Raw genomic sequence first — 20,223 nt, 5'->3', positions numbered from 1 at the left:
TTCTCGGATTCATGTGACGTGTACGCGGGTTTGTCTGCTGTGTAAGGATGATCGAGTGCTCGTTGCATGCGTAGATAAAGGGGTGGAATTATTTAGCACTGGTTAATCCGTTAATTCGTTAATCCTTTAATCCGTGAACATGGTGTACCATATATTTGCAGTCTTATACATTTAATACAGAATGAAGTCAACCGCAGCACAAGATGCAAATTATTTCGTATAAAAATTTACCCAACAACTATGGTCTTGTGTAACGCCTTTATACTCGTAGATATAGTTAGTAAGTATTTCGGAGAAAAAAAACGTTTTCAATTTATTTACATTACAATTCCTATGGTTAAAATGTCGAAATGCAAAATGGTTGATCTGGTACGGTAGACTAAGAGTTGCAAAAGCTGTGTGAAGAAAAATGTGGGCTCCAAAGGGTTAAAATTGGATAAATTATCGAGATGACTTTCGCCACTTGACCTTTCAGGTTTTGTGCAGCGTAAATTTTTTTTTTTTACCTTTTTTTTCATCCATACGTTCGTTCGAATACTGATTATACAATTGCGTGTACCATTCTTACAATAAGAACCAAAACGTCAAAACCACTGTCGACAGTCTGTATAACCCACCTATATCCGTAAGATATATTTTTGGAAGATTCACATTGTTCACCGTGGCCACTTTGCCCTGTTCCATACCTATAGCTGTGTAAACTGTTGTTATACATCGCGGGCCACGTCAAAGACTCATGTGCCACATACTCTGATCATGCACAATATACAACTGTATTACTTACTGTGAATAGTTGGAGTAACCAGAAACGGACAACGATTAATTCAATTTGCACGCCTCTGTGCATGTTGCAAGTGTATTTGCCATACGTCTCGAATGAATGAAACTTATTCATGTGCGAACAGAGTCCTATAGCTCTTGAATTTGTCAAATCAGTTTGTGCGGATGTCGCAGTTTTTCTTCCGATATCGTTTCTTTGCCTCCGAAATTTATATACAAGCCAATTCACTAGAGTATAAGAATGTAATTCTTTAAGAAAATTCTGAAGTCATTGTAATTCTGAATCGTTGGGAGCCTAATCTTAACATTGCGAATTTTAGTAATGACACTTATTCAATAGATGAATGAATAATAGATGGAAAATTTTTCGGTATTTTCCGGACGAATCTATCGACTTTATTTCGTTGGGGCCTGCCCCATTTAATTCTAGTTACGTTACGTGGTGATGATATTCAAATTAGCTGTAGTTTATCATCAAACGACAGAAAATAAGCGTCACGCAGTACAAAGGCGTCCGGTGTTGGGTGTCCGATAACAGATACGAGATCAAGTTCAATGGCCTTTGTTCTTATGGTGGCAGTCTTGGAAACGATAATCATTTTTCTCTTGTCGTCATTGTTTCTCTGCCCTTTTTTGAAGAATCGTTTAGCATTCCGCGTTGAAATTACAATCACGTGATGCGATATTGGCTCGGCAACATGGCGCTGGAAATTGTTATCAGCTGATCGCTGGTTTTAAGTAAAGTACGTAAATACCATCTGCCAAAAAACTGCTATGCTGATAGTCTTTTATTTATATAATATATATAATACGGAGTAAAAAGTATGACGAAAAACGACCTTTATAATTACATACTACTTCTTTCGCCCAGCATATTTTATTATGCTACCAGATGGCGTGTGTTTTAATGTGTCGGATCACATTTTAAGTTAGGCGATTGGTTTTTTCATCCTCTATTGAATCATTCACCACCGTTTATGGTGTAAATTTGTATGAATCGGTAAACTTGATGGATTTTTCTCAACGTTTTTGGGGTTCCTGCAGCATCCAATGTGGGAATTTTAATGCCCTACTCCTTTGCGGATAAACGGAGATCACTTGAAATAGACCCTTTTATCCGGTTCTGCGCGCGGTGAAGAAGATAGCTGCACGGTGCTGCAGCGGCCATTAAACTGTCTACAAAGGAAAAATCAACGAGAACGAGAAGGCCGGAGCCCTTCTTTTACCTCTGCTCATATACATATACATTATATTTATATGTAATATGTGTGTGTGTATACGTTCTTCTCTTTCGTCATTAAATTTTTTTTCCTGCTCCTTAATTTCCCCCCTCTCTTTCTTTACGTCCTTCTTTCCGTCTTTTCGCCAGCTCGCAACCTCTTTCTTCTATGCAGATTCTTCCCTCGATATTACAGTTTACATCTCGCGTTAGCAAATTAGCCATGCTGTGCTATAAAAATCTGATCGCTATTTGATAGATGGAATGTTGGAAATTTGACTGTGAGAAAAGTTTCTGAAAGCAGAAAATTTCGGGGAGTAAATATTCTACCGATCAAATTCAAATGGCACAAATATTTTCTGCTTTGCTGTTGCAGACCTGCAGTTCGGATTTGTATCTCATGCTGCAGACGACGACCAGCTGCTTCGAAGCGCAAAATTTGAAAACTGGTTATCCTACCGGAGAGGATGATGCTGTTGCTGTCTTGGGCAGCGAGGCAGGCGTCTGATCCAGCCGTTCAGCAGTTACTTGATGACACTAACCCGTAGATCCGAACTTGTGGGCTATATAATTTGCACACCGCAAGCTCCTATCTACCGGTACATGTAGTCAGGCCGTCGATTTGATGACATACATCCTTCGGACGAAAACTACGACCAAACGAATGAGAGTCTTACAACGATAGATTTCAAATGCTTTTTGAGCTTATAGGCGTTCTTAGAGGCGATTCGTGATCTCCAACGTGCCTAACTAACCGATGCATATCTACAATGATGAGATCTGCAGGCCTGATGTATCCAGCAAATTTTACTGTTGTACATGGTTTGCTTCCCGTCGAATTTTACGCTATATTATAATACAAGGTGTAAAATTTTGCAGAAGAATGGAAAAATTCAAAATCACCTATTGAATAAGACTGAATGATTTTCAAGTGATCATGTGTTGCAAAGATCTTGCAATCGGGGTTTAGTTACTGTCATTTTAAAACAAACTGCATACTCATGAAATGTACGAGTGACAAATTTTGTTATTATATGCCATAAATTATAAGGGGATATTGTAAGGTGAGATATCGAAATTAATTAGAAATTTTGCTTTATAAATTTTATAAACTGAACGGGGCAAGTAAATATTCGGCACACAATTTTACCGGAACTTCTTAATTGATTCTATAGTATCTTCATCAGAGATAGTAAGAACACGATACCTGCTATATCATTTTTGTTTTATTCAATTTTATATATATACGTCACTTTGAACTCTTGCTTTATAATATGATACGTGTACCCTTAGTTCGTATATAGCTGCACTTCCTAACCAATCGAACACCTCCGTATTATACATATACTGTTTTGAGAAAAATTGGATTATTGTATAATTTTTCTTACTCTGAATTCGACCACCTTTCCATACCTACGTAGAAAAAAAAAACTTGTTTAATGGAAACGTTGCTTTTTTTCTTTGTCACTGGAAAGTACGCAATATAAATTTGAGAAAAAATGTTGAAATTTTCGAAAAAACAAACGGAATACGAACGCGAAAAAGCGACGAGAATAAATGAGCAAAGAATTTCGAGTATCCATAAATTATTGCGGCGATGCCTGGGTGAGGTAGTAGGTTGTATAGTAGGGAATGAAAATTCGAAGATACGAAGTCCACTGTACAGCTTGCTAACTTTCCCGGTCGTCGGTGCCCCGACGATGGACCATCATCATCCTCATCATCATGATCATCACCATCAATAGATCCGTGTAAAATAATTATCGAGAGAAAGAGGGAGACAGGGGGAAAGAAATATTGACCGCGAGAACAAACAACGAATGAGAGAAGAATTCTTGCAAGAAATTATAGAGAAGGAAAATAACGAGGAGGAAGGATGAATGGATGGAAATAAGGAAAAACGGAAGGCATGGCGGGCGGGCGTGTATAGCCTGCCGCATCGCCGATTCCCTGAGACCCTAACTTGTGACGTCGCATCCGATATCTCACAGGCTAGATTCTCTGGTATTGGCGATGAGTGCTGCCTTTGCCAATGAGTAGTATGTCAGTTCCGGTGTGATGCTCTGTGTTAAAAGTGAATCGTAAACGATCGTACCGCAAAGAGAGAGAGTTCGCAATCACTTTACATTTGAGTTTTTCTTATTGTTTATTTTTTTTTTTTTTACCTTCACTTATTTACCGTTGCTCCTGTTGTAAATGAATATATGTATGTACATATGTATTTCAACTACGTAATCATATTGCTTTTCTTTATCCAAAAATAACTAAATAATTTTCGTTTATTTCATTTTCATCATTGAAATAAATTTTTACCATCAACAGTTGTACAAACTTTCACGTGTACGTAGGATATATACTATATGCATGTAATGTATATACAGTTATTTATCGTTTGTCTATATAAACTATAGATATGTTAATAAAAATAATTGCGATTATCCAATCTTGCATTATTTGGTAAAACTTGTTTTATACATCTACAATCCCCGTTGATATAAAAAATACAGAATTTCTAATGTCAAAACTGTTATTAACGCTATTCTGAATTTTACGACCTATTACCTACTATCTATATTATCTATAAATATATATATATATATATACACACACACACACACACACACACACACACACACACACACACACACACACACACACACACACACACACACACACACACACACACACACACACACACACACACACACACACACATATATATATATATATATATATATTTATAATTATAATCCCTTGTTACTTAAATACAATCAAACAATTGCAAGGTTCTGTCAACAATAATTTGAATACACAAGTACGCTTTCAATCTTGTATCATGTTACAGAAGCGAAACCAAGATTCATAACTACTTCGTCTTTATTTTACTTGGAATTAAAATATATATGGTATCATTACGTGGAAGAAGTCAATTTTGGTTTAGGAATGTCCTGCATATCGAAAACTTTGATCGCGGCTTATAAAAAGATTTTCATGTACAAAAGTTAGCCAAAGCCGTTATTTTATTGGTAAATAGTTTACTTCGATCTTGTTTTTCAGGAGCATTACTCAACTTGACTAGGTGGATCTTCGCACCTAAAGCTAACTCCTTTCACATGTACTCCACTTTCATGTACATTAACAACCTTGTCTTTATGTCAACTACGTTTGCGAAATGTAATCCATAAGAAAAGAGTTTTAACGTTGAACAGATTAAATTCACACCAAGAAGCAAGAATGATTTAAAAGAACCACAATTCTACCGTTTCAGTTTGTTTCTTTAGTGGATTTAAATCTTACAGCGACAAAGTAATAATAATCTATTCTTTATAAAGTTCATGTAAATTTTTCCTTGCTTGCCGTTCGTTAATTGAACTCTTTATTGGCAAATACTCCAACTGTAATAACATCATAACTGTGTTAACTGCGTATTACCACACTTATATTCTTTTCAGAAGTATCTTCTACCTTCTTCGACAAGCCGACTAAGTTCCGCGGCAGAATATCCTAACAGCTGTTTAAGGTCGCAAACAAACTTGTACACGAATCGCTTTCCATGAACTTTCGATATCATGTCCCCGTCGTAATAATACCGGAGTGCTCTGCTCAGTTTTTCATAATTCATCGAAGGTTTATTTTTTCGAGCTCCCCAAAGCTGAGCGACTACTTCGGGTTGATTAAGTTTAAACTCTCCTTCCGTTCCTAACCACTGAATAGCTCCTCTGTGCTCTCGATCCGTTAATAATTCCAACAGAAATTGCCACAGTTGAATTTGACCGTTGCTTCCTGTTCGGTTTGACGTCGCAATCGTTATTCCAGGCGAGTCAACACTTCCCATCGGAACACTCACTAACCGGGGCTGCTGATTCAAACTACGTGCCTTTGGGGTCTTCTGATTCCTGGCCTTTGCCGACTTAAGTTCGTCGGTATTACCGTTTGATGCCATGGGAGGATCCTTCTGGACAACAGCTGCGAAATAATTATTATTTATATGAAATACATGTAATTTCATGAAATTCAAAAAAATTTTAACAAATGTGAAGAGCTAAATTCTGTAAACCACTGTTAGAAATAAGTACTTGTAGAATTTGGAATAGAAAAGTGAAGCAAACAGTAAACATATTACAAATACTTACCAACAAACTTGCATTTCCTGAGCAACTCCAAATGTGTCCAAAAAACATCGCCAGGATCGAGTGGAACTTTTGATTGAAATTCGTCAAGGGTTAAATTACAGAGTTGTGAGCCTGTGATGTTCCAGTCGGCTAGTCTTAGAGAAACTAAATTGAACTGCCTGACAGCCCACTGCAACCAATGCTTTACATGGGCTTGAGACCAGTCTTTGGGACTTGCTGGTATTTTCAGACGTTCCTAAACAGACAAATAATATACTGTAAGTGAAAATATTACTGAATATCTTTATCTAACTAACTGAGATTGTTTACCTGTTCCTTCCTATACTGTGGGTCTACCATCCACCTGATGACATTCTGCTTTCCCTCTTCATTGGGTGTTGCCGCCGCTGAGCTTTGCTCTGCTGTATGATAGGATGAGAAAAGTAAGACTTTCAGCATGTAGAGATATTAGTATTAGTTTACTTTGACAAATGAGAAAAATACACGACCATCATAGTACTATTTAATTGGCGTGAAACCTTATTTTCTGCGATAACAAAACAGAAATCTGTCATGTGAATGGTGGTTCAAACTTTGTAAAATGAATTTCACTTCATTGGCTATTAGCTATTGATAGTGGTCACATGGAAACAAACAAATGACCATTTAAAAAAAAAATGAATGAGTGTCATCTTGATTCCAAGATGATTATTGATTTGATTTCAATTTGTAGTTTCTAATTTGTAGGAGTGAGTATGAATGTTTTCGAAAAGATGTATTAAATTTTAATTTTAAAAATTAAAAATTAAAAATTAATCTTTGCTGAGAGGATATGGCAAAATACGACATTGTTTCTGTTCACAAATTAATTAATTAACACTTTTCTGAGGAGTTTGAGATCTAAAAAATTGAAATCATACCAAATATTTACTTGGAACCCTAAGATGACAAAGTAATGTTGATGAAATAAGTTATTCAATCATTTTTATACAAATATACATAAATTACTGATAATTAAATCACATCAATACATATCATATTTGAATGAAATTTATTTGAGAATGTCATTAGAAACTAATAACAAGAGTGAACATGTGCAATTTTGACTGATCTGACATGCAAAATGTAATAGTCGCAAATTTCTTAGCGCAGTTACTTAGAAAAAAGCACAACATTGGATGGAAAAAATTTACTCACATGTGTTTTCAGCCAACTCGATGTAATCTTCAGCAGGTTTCAAGACATCCACAATATTAATGCGTCTCTGATTGGCTTTTATTTGTACATTGACTTGTACTAGTCCCTCCCCCTGAACGCATTGGTCAACCAAATTTTTGTGACTCTCAAGCTGTTGATGTAATTTGAATTGTAATAACGAGGTATACAACATATTGCAAATGCATTGTTATTGATAAATTTTCATTGGTATTTCGTTTCTTTCATATCACATACCATCTGAGCATCTTGGAGCCAAAAGGAATAGTCCATTAATTCAACACCCAGTCTTTGTTCGAGTAGATTTCTTAAGGTTGATAATGGCTCTCTTATGTCCATGTGCTGCATCAGTACACCTTCGTTAGCATCGTCTCCATTAGCTACTCCATCTAGTGCAAAACTCGGCTCTACTTCCAAATCTGAACTCTCCTGCTGAAGCTGAGCCATTATGTCATCTTCCTGGGACAAAATTGCTTCTGGTTCCATCTTTATCCTTTTTATCATAACAAAATCTGAGTCATCATCCATGTTGAACCTGCGAATGAGATTAACAAATTATCAGATACAGTTGGCAAAAGGTTAACTAAAAAGGATGGGTTCAAGAAGGATACCTGATTGCTGTATCTTTTTTCGATGGTAGTGTAGTAAGACAAGACACTTATCGTTAAGCACATGCGAAAATATCCGAATGCTCAGTCAGAACGGGCAGAACGAGCGTTTTCTTTGGGGTTAGGATACCGTGATTGACGAAGTAAACAGAATTTTTTATCTGTCATAAAGTTACGTCGATGGTTGGAAACAGATGCTTCTTACGTGTTGCGAATTGAAGAAATCTTACAGTCATATAGCGGTGATCTAATTATATAAAAAGAGAATGTTAAATTAAGTCAAGTATTTTAGGTTAGGTTAGGGTATTTTCCCTAGCATACAACAGATTCGGAGTACAATGCGGATGCTCACCCTTTTTCCGAAATTTTTCGTCGGTAATTTTTTTCCATCAGTGGCCTCGTCCTTCAGAAAAAATCCACCCCTTGTAAACTTGATCGTCAATTAAGTACTGGTACGCAAATTCGTAAGCTTGATGAAATTGTGATTATGAACTTTTCGCACGCGTATACAATGACAGACGCACAGCGCCACGGGCGCCATGGGTAAAAAAAAAAACATTCCTTGAATTCACTCACCCATTGGCTGTCCTCTATTCCCGATGACGCGGACGGTGTCTAACTTTGTAATATCTGTCGCGTGGGTTCAAGATATGGAGATACTGGCTTAATGTTAAACGTCATCTGTATGGCGTCATTCGTGTTTCTGATTCAGGCTCTAAACCACAGTGAAAGAATTAAAAGTAAAGTAATAAGGAATGGTATTAACCATAGATGTGGAATTGCACATTCCTGCCGCATGGCAATGAGATTGAAGCAAGAATTTTACAAACTGTCGTTTAATCGAAGATTCGAAGATTCCTAGTTAACCTACAAGAATTTGACAATTTGATGTCTTCGCTGTAAAGGTTTTGTAGATTTCAACATTTCCAATTTCTGTTATTTGAACTTCATTTCATTACCTCGTAATGCGTCAACTGTCTGAAATTTTTTTTCTTTAACATTAATGGAACAGCAGATAATAAAAATGTTTTTTCGCTTTGATAATGGTTCATTTTTTTTTCTCCCTTTCTAAACATACAGAAAATTCAGTTGAACTTTGAAAAAATGAAGTATACAACCTCGCCTCCAATAAGTCGCAGCACTTCCCCGTTATCTTTCAAATCAGGGTCCCCGCTACCAATGCCAGTGACTTACAGGTATGTCGAACCTCATACGAATCAACCGGAGCTCTCAACTCACCATATAATTATTCCACAGACAGGACTGCATGGGAGCAGCAACAAAATGCTATAAGTATCTGAGGAAATTATTGAAGTTTGAGCAGATGGATTTTGAATTTGCTCTTTGGCAAATGTTGTATCTTTTTACAGATCCACAAAAAGTATACAGAAACTTTCAGAGCCGAAAGCGTGAGTTTAAACTTGAGATCAAGTCTGAAACCATAAAAATTAGTGACTTCTTCATTGATAACTGAAAATAATCTCGAAGTAATCTAACTAAGTACATAATCTATTTTCATTTTTGATTACAAATAGTTCTGATATATTGTATTTTTGATTGTGTAGAGACAAAATCCCAGTTCGCCAGGGACGATCCTGCATTTTTGGTTCTACTGAGTTGCTGGTTGTGCATCTCATCGATAGGCTTTGCAGTTGTATCAGGGCTAGGATTTTTCCAATTTTTCAAATTCCTGTTCTACGTCATTTTGGTAGACTGTATTGGAGCAGGGATAATTGTAGCCACGTTATTCTGGTAAGGATTTACTCAAATTTGAAAAACTTGGTACTTGTTCATTTTATTCAGGCAGCAAAACAGAAAATGTATTCAGTTTTGATGAGTTATCTTCAAGATACAGTTGATTAATTAATTCTACTTATTTCTAGGTTCGTAAGTAATCGTTACTTAAGAATTAACAATGTCCAGGATGTCGAATGGGGATATGCATTTGACATTCACCTTAACGCGTTTTTTCCACCTCTTACGATTCTACATTTTATACAGCTATTTTTGTATAATGGTGAGAACTATGCATTTATTGGAAATTTACTGTAACACCTACTCATGAATATTAGAATTCCCAAATTGGACTTGACCAATCTTGCAGAATACATATATCAAGCGATGATTCACCATTTAAATATTCACCGAAGATGAATTAATGATAATTCGTTTTCACAGGACTGATAAGCCACGAGGGATTCTTTTCTCGATTCATTGGAAATACATTTTGGCTAATCGCTGTTAGCTACTATATTTACATTACATTCTTGGGATACGCTAGTAAGTATATATTACATGTTTTTCGTATTTTTCCAATAGGAGACAGTATTACAGCAAATAGAATCCATCATATATATTTGTAGATGTAATTATATGGATTGTAAGTAAAGAAAAATAATGATATTTCTTTTAGGTGTACAGATCCTTCACAAAACACACTTGATATTAGCTCCGCTACCCGTAATGGTCTTGACATATATTATAAGCCTGGCAATAGGCTTGAACATCAGCCATCTTGTGATGACCTTTTACCTTGAACGAGTTGTTTAAAATTGTACATGTTTTGAGATAAGAATTGAACTATTATTGTATAGTATATCGTCTGATTTGCAAATGAATAAACTTCTGTATTATATACTTCAGTCCAGAAAGAAGTGTTACCGTATCCGTGATTATATACCATATTGTTCTGAATGGTAGTCGACTCCGGATACAAGTCTACCTCTTGTTTTCAGTCTGCATTTCGGGACTGTTTTTAGGTACTGAGTATAAGTCGACTCCTACGACAAAATTGATATCAGAAAAATATATTTACATATTCATTTATAAACTGCAAAATTTTTTGGTGAGTACATTTTATCTAAAAAAACTTGGGTAAATGAAAATATCGCAGGTTGAATTCCATTGGTCTAGTTTTATGATTGAACTATTAATGAGAAGAAATTTCAGTCCGGTATATTTTCTAATACTCCCGACTATAAGTCGACCCCGTGTATAAGTCAAAGACAGTTTTTGACGGTCATTTCAGCAAGATAAACCTTGACTTATATACGACAGAGTACGGCATTTTCGAACTAGTTATACGACATTACTGATACGATATTGTAGTTAAGTTTCCTGTTAAAATCGAAACGCTGTTTTAGCTAGTCGCCAAAAATGAAAAGGGGTTAGCCTTACTTTTTTTTTCATTTTTGGAGCCGAAAATTTTTAGTCTCAGATTCGATTTAAATGACCCTTTCCTGACTAATTGGACCCCCAGGAACTCGGAAAACGCAGCGAAAAGAGCGTGGGATCAACAGGAGAGTAATTGCGAAGGAAAAAGCACCTGCTGAAAAATGTCGAAAAGACTGGTTCTCGTTTTTTGGCTGTAACTTTTGATGCGTTGATCGCAGCGTATCGGGACTGCGCCCAATCGATTTTTCTGGCAAAATTACATCGGAATAGTGCCAGAAAGAATTTATTCCAGCACTTTCCAAAATCGCCAAGATTTTCGCCAAAAATAAAAAGGGGTTAGCCTTACTTTTTTTTCATTTTTGGAGCCGAAAATTTTTGGTCCCAGGTTCGATTTAAATGACCCTTTCCTGACTAATTGGACCCCCAGGAACTCGGCAACCTCAGCGAAAAGAGCGTAGGATCAACGGGAGAGTAATTGCGAAGGAAAAAGCACCTGCTGAAAAATGTCGAAAACACAGGTTCTCGTTCTTTGGCTGTAATTTTTGATGCGTTGATCGCAGCGTATCAGGACTACGCCCAATCGATTTCTTCCGCAAAATTACATCGGAATAGTGCCAGAAAGAATTTATTCCAGCACTTTCCAAGATCGCCAACAATTTCGCCAAAAATGCAAAGGGGTTAGCCTTACTTTTTTTTCATTTTTGGAGCCGAAAATTTTAGGTCTCAGATTCGATTTAGATGAACCTTTCCCGTGTAAGCGGACCCTCAGGAACTCGAAAAACGCAGCGAAAAGAGCGTGGGATCAACAGGAGAGTAATTGCGTAGAAAGAAGCACCTGCTGAAAAATGTCGGAAACACTGGTTCTCGTTTTTTGGCTGTAACTTTTGATGCGTTGATCGCAGCGTATCGGGACTACGCCCAATCGATTTCTCTCGCGAAATTACGTCGGAATAGTGCCAGAAAGAATTGATTCCAGCACTTTCCAAGATCGCCAACATCTTCGCCAAAAATGCAAAGGGGTTAGCCTTACTTTTTATTCATTTTTGGAGCCGAAAATTTTTGGTCTTAGATTCGATTTAGATGACTCTTTCCTGACTAGTTGAACCCCCAGGAACTCGGCAACCACAGCGAAAAGAGCGTAGGATCAACGGGAGAGTAATTGCGAAGGAATAAGCACCTGCTGAAAAATGTCGAAAAAAAAGGTTCTCGTTCGTTGGCTGTAACTTTTGATGCGTTGATCGCAGCGTATCGGGACTACGCCCAATCGATTTCTTCCGCAAAATTACATCGGAATAGTGCCAGGAAGAATTGATTCCAGCACTTTCCAAGATCGCCAACATTTTCGCCAAAAATGCAAAGGGGTTAGCCTTACTTTTTTTTCATTTTTGGAGCCGAAAATTTTTGGTCTTAGGTTCGATTTAAATGACCCTTTCCTGACTAATTGGACCCCCAGGAACTCGGAAAACGCAGCGAAAAGAGCGTGGGATGACAGGAGAGTAATTGCGAAGGAAAAAGCACCTGCTGAAAAATGTCGAAAAGACTGGTTCTCGTTTTTTGGCTGTAACTTTTGATGCGTTGATCGCAGCGTATCGGGACTGCGCCCAATCGATTTTTCTGGCAAAATTACATCGGAATAGTGCCAGAAAGAATTTATTCCAGCACTTTCCAAAATCGCCAAGATTTTCGCCAAAAATAAAAAGGGGTTAGCCTTACTTTTTTTTCATTTTTGGAGCCGAAAATTTTTGGTCCCAGGTTCGATTTAAATGACCCTTTCCTGACTAATTGGACCCCCAGGAACTCGGCAACCTCAGCGAAAAGAGCGTAGGATCAACGGGAGAGTAATTGCGAAGGAAAAAGCACCTGCTGAAAAATGTCGAAAACACAGGTTCTCGTTCTTTGGCTGTAATTTTTGATGCGTTGATCGCAGCGTATCAGGACTACGCCCAATCGATTTCTTCCGCAAAATTACGTCGGAATAGTGCCAGGAAGAATTGATTCCAGCACTTTCCAAGATCGCCAACATTTTCGCCAAAAATGCAAAGGGGTTAGCCTCACTTTTTTTTCATTTTTGGAGCCGAAAATTTTTGGTCTTAGGTTCGATTTAAATGACCCTTTCCTGACTAATTGGACCCCCAAGAACTCGGAAAACGCAGCGAAAAGAGCGTGGGATGACAGGAGAGTAATTGCGTAGAAAAAAGCACCTGCTGCAAAATGTCGGAAACACTGGTTCTCGTTTTTTGGCTGTAACTTTTGATGCGTTGATCGCAGCGTATCGGGACTACGCCCAATCGATTTCTCTCGCAAAATTACGTCGGAATAGTGCCAGAAAGAATTTATTCCAGCACTTTCCAAAATCGCCAACATTTTCGCCAAAAATGCTAAGGGGTTAGCCTTACTTTTTTTTCATTATTGAAGCCGAAAATTTTTGGTCTCAGATTCGATTTAGATGACTCTTTCCTGACTAGTTGAACCCCCAGGAACTCGGCAACCACAGCGAAAAGAGCGTAGGATCAACGGGAGAGTAATTGCGAAGGAAAAAGCACCTGCTGAAAAATGTCGAAAAAAAAGGTTCTCGTTCGTTGGCTGTAACTTTTGATGCGTTGATCGCAGCGTATCGGGACTACGCCCAATCGATTTCTTCCGCAAAATTACATCGGAATAGTGCCAGAAAGAATTTATTCCAGCACTTTCCAAGATCGCCAACAATTTCGCCAAAAATGCAAAGGGGTTAGCCTTACTTTTTTTTCATTTTTGGAGCCGAAAATTTTAGGTCTCAGATTCGATTTAGATGAACCTTTGCCGTGTGAGCGGACCCTCAGGAACTCGAAGAACGCAGCGAAAAGAGCGTGGGATCAACAGGAGAGTAATTGCGAAGAAAAAAGCACCTGCTGAAAAATGTCGGAAACACTGGTTCTCGTTTTTTGGCTGTAACTTTTGATGCGTTGATCGCAGCGTATCGGGACTACGCCCAATCGATTTCTCTCGCAAAATTTCGTCGGAATAGTGCCAGAAAGAATTTATTCCAGCACTTTCCAAGATCGCCAACATTTTCGCCAATAATGCAAAGGGGTTAGCCTTACTTTTTTTTCATTTTTGGAGCCGAAAATTTTTGGTCTTAGGTTCGATTTAAATGACCCTTTCCTGACTAATTGGACCCCCAGGAACTCGGAAAATGCAGCGAAAAGAGCGTGGGATGACAGGAGAGTAATTGCGAAGGAAAAAGCACCTGCTGAAAAATGTCGGAAACACTGGTTCTCGTTTTTTGGCTGTAACTTTTGATGCGTTGATCGCAGCGTATCGGGACTACGCCCAATCGATTTCTCTCGCAAAATTACGTCGGAATAGTGCCAGAAAGAATTTATTCCAGCACTTTCCAAAATCGCCAACATTTTCGCCAAAAATGCAAAGGGGTTAGCCTTACTTTTTTTTCATTTTTGGAGCCGAAAATTTTTGGTCTCAGATTCGATTTAGATGACCCTTTCCTGACTAGTTGAACCCACAGGAACTCGGCAACCACAGCGAAAAGAGCGTAGGATCAACGGGAGAGTAATTGCGAAGGAAAAAGCACCTGCTGAAAAATGTCGAAAAAAAAGGTTCTCGTTCGTTGGCTGTAACTTTTGATGCGTTGATCGCAGCGTATCGGGACTACGCCCAATCGATTTCTCTCGCAAAATTACGTCGGAATAGTGCCAGAAAGAATTGATTCCAGCACTTTCCAAGATCGCCAACATTTTCGCCAAAAATGCAAAGGGGTTAGCCTTACTTTTTTTTCATTTTTGGAGCCGAAAATTTTTGGTCTCAGATTCGATTCAGATGACTCTTTCCTGACTAGTTGAACCCCCAGGAACTCGGCAACCACAGCGAAAAGAGCGTAGGATCAACGGGAGAGTAATTGCGAAGGAAAAAGCACCTGCTGAAAAATGTCGAAAAAAAAGGTTCTCGTTCGTTGGCTGTAACTTTTGATGCGTTGATCGCAGCGTATCGGGACTACGCCCAATCGATTTCTTCCGCAAAATTACATCGGAATAGTGCCAGAAAGAATTTATTCCTGCACTTTCCAAGATCGCCAACAATTTCGCCAAAAATGCAAAGGGGTTAGCCTTACTTTTTTTTCATTTTTGGAGCCGAAAATTTTAGGTCTCAGATTCGATTTAGATGAACCTTTCCCGTGTAAGCGGACCCTCAGGAACTCGAAAAACGCAGCGAAAAGAGCGTGGGATCAACAGGAGAGTAATATCGAAGAAAAAAGCACCTGCTGAAAAATGTCGGAAGCACTGGTTCTCGTTTTTTGGCTGTAACTTTTGATGCGTTGATCGCAGCGTATCGGGACTACGCTCAATCGATTTCTCTCGCAAAATTACGTCGGAATAGTGCCAGAAAGAATTGATTCCAGCACTTTCCAAGATCGCCAACATTTTCGCCAGAAATGCAAAGGGGTTAGCCTTACTTTTTTTTCATTTTTGGAGCCGAAAATTTTAGGTCTCAGATTCGATTTAGATGAACCTTTGCCGTGTAAGCGGACCCTCAGGAACTCGAAAAACGCAGCGAAAAGAGCGTGGGATCAACAGGAGAGTAATTGCGTAGAAAAAAGCACCTGCTGAAAAATGTCGGAAACACTGGTTCTCGTTTTTTGGCTGTAACTTTTGATGCGTTGATCGCAGCGTATCGGGACTACGCCCAATCGATTTCTTCCGCAAAATTACATCGGAATAGTGCCAGAAAGAATTTATTCCAGCACTTTCCAGGATCGCCAACAATTTCGCCAAAAATGCAAAGGGGTTAGCCTTACTTCTTTTTCATTTTTGGAGCCGAAAATTTTAGGTCTCAGATTCGATTTAGATGAACCTTTCCCGTGTGAGCGGACCCTCAGGAACTCGAAGAACGCAGCGAAAAGAGCGTGGGATCAACAGGAGAGTGATTGCGAAGAAAAAAGCACCTGCTGAAAAATGTCGGAAACACTGGTTCTCGTTTTTTGGCTGTAACTTTTGATGCGTTGATCGCAGCGTTTTGGGACTACGCCCAATCGATTTCTCTCGCAAAATTACGTCGGAATAGTGCCAGAAAGAATTTATTCCAGCACTTTCCAAGATCGCCAACATTTTCGCCAAAAATGCAAAGGGGTTAGCCTCACTTTTTTTTCATTTTTGGAGCCGAAAATTTTTGGTCTTAGGTTCGATTTAAATGACCCTTTCCTGACTAATTGGACCCCCAAGAACTCGGAAAACGCAGCGAAAAGAGCGTGGGATGACAGGAGAGTAATTGCGTAGAAAAAAGCACCTGCTGCAAAATGTCGGAAACACTGGTTCTCGTTCTTTGGCTGTAATTTTTGATGCGTTGATCGCAGCGTATCAGGACTACGCCCAATCGATTTCTTCCGCAAAATTACGTCGGAATAGTGCCAGGAAGAATTGATTCCAGCACTTTCCAAGATCGCCAACATTTTCGCCAAAAATGCAAAGGGGTTAGCCTCACTTTTTTTTCATTTTTGGAGCCGAAAATTTTTGGTCTTAGGTTCGATTTAAATGACCCTTTCCTGACTAATTGGACCCCCAAGAACTCGGAAAACGCAGCGAAAAGAGCGTGGGATGACAGGAGAGTAATTGCGTAGAAAAAAGCACCTGCTGCAAAATGTCGGAAACACTGGTTCTCGTTTTTTGGCTGTAACTTTTGATGCGTTGATCGCAGCGTATCGGGACTACGCCCAATCGATTTCTCTCGCAAAATTACGTCGGAATAGTGCCAGAAAGAATTTATTCCAGCACTTTCCAAAATCGCCAACATTTTCGCCAAAAATGCTAAGGGGTTAGCCTTACTTTTTTTTCATTATTGAAGCCGAAAATTTTTGGTCTCAGATTCGATTTAGATGACTCTTTCCTGACTAGTTGAACCCCCAGGAACTCGGCAACCACAGCGAAAAGAGCGTAGGATCAACGGGAGAGTAATTGCGAAGGAAAAAGCACCTGCTGAAAAATGTCGAAAAAAAAGGTTCTCGTTCGTTGGCTGTAACTTTTGATGCGTTGATCGCAGCGTATCGGGACTACGCCCAATCGATTTCTTCCGCAAAATTACATCGGAATAGTGCCAGAAAGAATTTATTCCAGCACTTTCCAAGATCGCCAACAATTTCGCCAAAAATGCAAAGGGGTTAGCCTTACTTTTTTTTCATTTTTGGAGCCGAAAATTTTAGGTCTCAGATTCGATTTAGATGAACCTTTGCCGTGTGAGCGGACCCTCAGGAACTCGAAGAACGCAGCGAAAAGAGCGTGGGATCAACAGGAGAGTAATTGCGAAGAAAAAAGCACCTGCTGAAAAATGTCGGAAACACTGGTTCTCGTTTTTTGGCTGTAACTTTTGATGCGTTGATCGCAGCGTATCGGGACTACGCCCAATCGATTTCTCTCGCAAAATTTCGTCGGAATAGTGCCAGAAAGAATTTATTCCAGCACTTTCCAAGATCGCCAACATTTTCGCCAATAATGCAAAGGGGTTAGCCTTACTTTTTTTTCATTTTTGGAGCCGAAAATTTTTGGTCTTAGGTTCGATTTAAATGACCCTTTCCTGACTAATTGGACCCCCAGGAACTCGGAAAATGCAGCGAAAAGAGCGTGGGATGACAGGAGAGTAATTGCGAAGGAAAAAGCACCTGCTGAAAAATGTCGGAAACACTGGTTCTCGTTTTTTGGCTGTAACTTTTGATGCGTTGATCGCAGCGTATCGGGACTACGCCCAATCGATTTCTCTCGCAAAATTACGTCGGAATAGTGCCAGAAAGAATTTATTCCAGCACTTTCCAAAATCGCCAACATTTTCGCCAAAAATGCAAAGGGGTTAGCCTTACTTTTTTTTCATTTTTGGAGCCGAAAATTTTTGGTCTCAGATTCGATTTAGATGACCCTTTCCTGACTAGTTGAACCCACAGGAACTCGGCAACCACAGCGAAAAGAGCGTAGGATCAACGGGAGAGTAATTGCGAAGGAAAAAGCACCTGCTGAAAAATGTCGAAAAAAAAGGTTCTCGTTCGTTGGCTGTAACTTTTGATGCGTTGATCGCAGCGTATCGGGACTACGCCCAATCGATTTCTCTCGCAAAATTACGTCGGAATAGTGCCAGAAAGAATTGATTCCAGCACTTTCCAAGATCGCCAACATTTTCGCCAAAAATGCAAAGGGGTTAGCCTTACTTTTTTTTCATTTTTGGAGCCGAAAATTTTTGGTCTCAGATTCGATTCAGATGACTCTTTCCTGACTAGTTGAACCCCCAGGAACTCGGCAACCACAGCGAAAAGAGCGTAGGATCAACGGGAGAGTAATTGCGAAGGAAAAAGCACCTGCTGAAAAATGTCGAAAAAAAAGGTTCTCGTTCGTTGGCTGTAACTTTTGATGCGTTGATCGCAGCGTATCGGGACTACGCCCAATCGATTTCTTCCGCAAAATTACATCGGAATAGTGCCAGAAAGAATTTATTCCTGCACTTTCCAAGATCGCCAACAATTTCGCCAAAAATGCAAAGGGGTTAGCCTTACTTTTTTTTCATTTTTGGAGCCGAAAATTTTAGGTCTCAGATTCGATTTAGATGAACCTTTCCCGTGTAAGCGGACCCTCAGGAACTCGAAAAACGCAGCGAAAAGAGCGTGGGATCAACAGGAGAGTAATATCGAAGAAAAAAGCACCTGCTGAAAAATGTCGGAAGCACTGGTTCTCGTTTTTTGGCTGTAACTTTTGATGCGTTGATCGCAGCGTATCGGGACTACGCTCAATCGATTTCTCTCGCAAAATTACGTCGGAATAGTGCCAGAAAGAATTGATTCCAGCACTTTCCAAGATCGCCAACATTTTCGCCAGAAATGCAAAGGGGTTAGCCTTACTTTTTTTTCATTTTTGGAGCCGAAAATTTTAGGTCTCAGATTCGATTTAGATGAACCTTTGCCGTGTAAGCGGACCCTCAGGAACTCGAAAAACGCAGCGAAAAGAGCGTGGGATCAACAGGAGAGTAATTGCGTAGAAAAAAGCACCTGCTGAAAAATGTCGGAAACACTGGTTCTCGTTTTTTGGCTGTAACTTTTGATGCGTTGATCGCAGCGTATCGGGACTACGCCCAATCGATTTCTTCCGCAAAATTACATCGGAATAGTGCCAGAAAGAATTTATTCCAGCACTTTCCAGGATCGCCAACAATTTCGCCAAAAATGCAAAGGGGTTAGCCTTACTTCTTTTTCATTTTTGGAGCCGAAAATTTTAGGTCTCAGATTCGATTTAGATGAACCTTTCCCGTGTGAGCGGACCCTCAGGAACTCGAAGAACGCAGCGAAAAGAGCGTGGGATCAACAGGAGAGTGATTGCGAAGAAAAAAGCACCTGCTGAAAAATGTCGGAAACACTGGTTCTCGTTTTTTGGCTGTAACTTTTGATGCGTTGATCGCAGCGTTTTGGGACTACGCCCAATCGATTTCTCTCGCAAAATTACGTCGGAATAGTGCCAGAAAGAATTTATTCCAGCACTTTCCAAGATCGCCAACATTTTCGCCAATAATGCAAAGGGGTTAGCCTTACTTTTTTTTCATTTTTGGAGCCGAAAATTTTTGGTCTTAGGTTCGATTTAAATGACCCTTTCCTGACTAATTGGACCCCCAGGAACTCGGAAAATGCAGCGAAAAGAGCGTGGGATGACAGGAGAGTAATTGCGAAGGAAAAAGCACCTGCTGAAAAATGTCGGAAACACTGGTTCTCGTTTTTTGGCTGTAACTTTTGATGCGTTGATCGCAGCGTATCGGGACTACGCCCAATCGATTTCTCTCGCAAAATTACGTCGGAATAGTGCCAGAAAGAATTTATTCCAGCACTTTCCAAGATCGCCAACATTTTCGCCAAAAATGCAAAGGGGTTAGCCTTACTTTTTTTTCATTTTTGGAGCCGAAAATTTTTGGTCTCAGATTCGATTTAGATGACTCTTTCCTGACTAGTTGAACCCCCAGGAACTCGGCAACCACAGCGAAAAGAGCGTAGGATCAACGGGAGAGTAATTGCGAAGGAATAAGCACCTGCTGAAAAATGTCGAAAAAAAAGGTTCTCGTTCGTTGGCTGTAACTTTTGATGCGTTGATCGCAGCGTATCGGGACT

General features: G+C 39.3%; 2 protein-coding genes across 2 annotated transcripts; one reads left to right on the top strand and one right to left on the bottom strand.

Annotated features, from left to right (window-relative positions):
- Nucleotides 1-4,719: 4,719 nt before the first annotated feature.
- Nucleotides 4,720-8,468, bottom strand: LOC124303610 (DNA-binding protein Ets97D). Its single transcript, XM_046761039.1, has 7 exons — nt 8,287-8,468; nt 7,938-8,181; nt 7,564-7,861; nt 7,309-7,459; nt 6,442-6,533; nt 6,133-6,367; nt 4,720-5,965 (listed from the first exon to the last, which is right to left on the bottom strand). Exons 3-7 carry the CDS (start codon nt 7,852-7,854, stop codon nt 5,448-5,450), a joined length of 1,287 nt encoding a protein of 428 aa, XP_046616995.1. The 5' UTR covers nt 7,855-7,861; nt 7,938-8,181; nt 8,287-8,468; the 3' UTR covers nt 4,720-5,447.
- Nucleotides 8,469-8,601: 133 nt separating this feature from the next.
- On the top strand, nt 8,602-10,571 carry LOC124302602 (protein unc-50 homolog). The gene is made up of 7 exons (XM_046758924.1): nt 8,602-8,839; nt 9,015-9,130; nt 9,192-9,343; nt 9,500-9,686; nt 9,818-9,951; nt 10,113-10,214; nt 10,348-10,571. The coding sequence occupies exons 2-7, from the start codon at nt 9,039-9,041 to the stop codon at nt 10,482-10,484; spliced, it is 804 nt and encodes a 267-aa protein (XP_046614880.1). The 5' UTR covers nt 8,602-8,839; nt 9,015-9,038; the 3' UTR covers nt 10,485-10,571.
- Nucleotides 10,572-20,223: the final 9,652 nt, after the last annotated feature.

This window comes from Neodiprion virginianus, chromosome 4 (assembly GCF_021901495.1).
Source record: "Neodiprion virginianus isolate iyNeoVirg1 chromosome 4, iyNeoVirg1.1, whole genome shotgun sequence".
NCBI lineage: Eukaryota > Metazoa > Arthropoda > Insecta > Hymenoptera > Diprionidae > Neodiprion > Neodiprion virginianus.
This window is presented reverse-complemented; position numbering and strand designations above follow the sequence as displayed.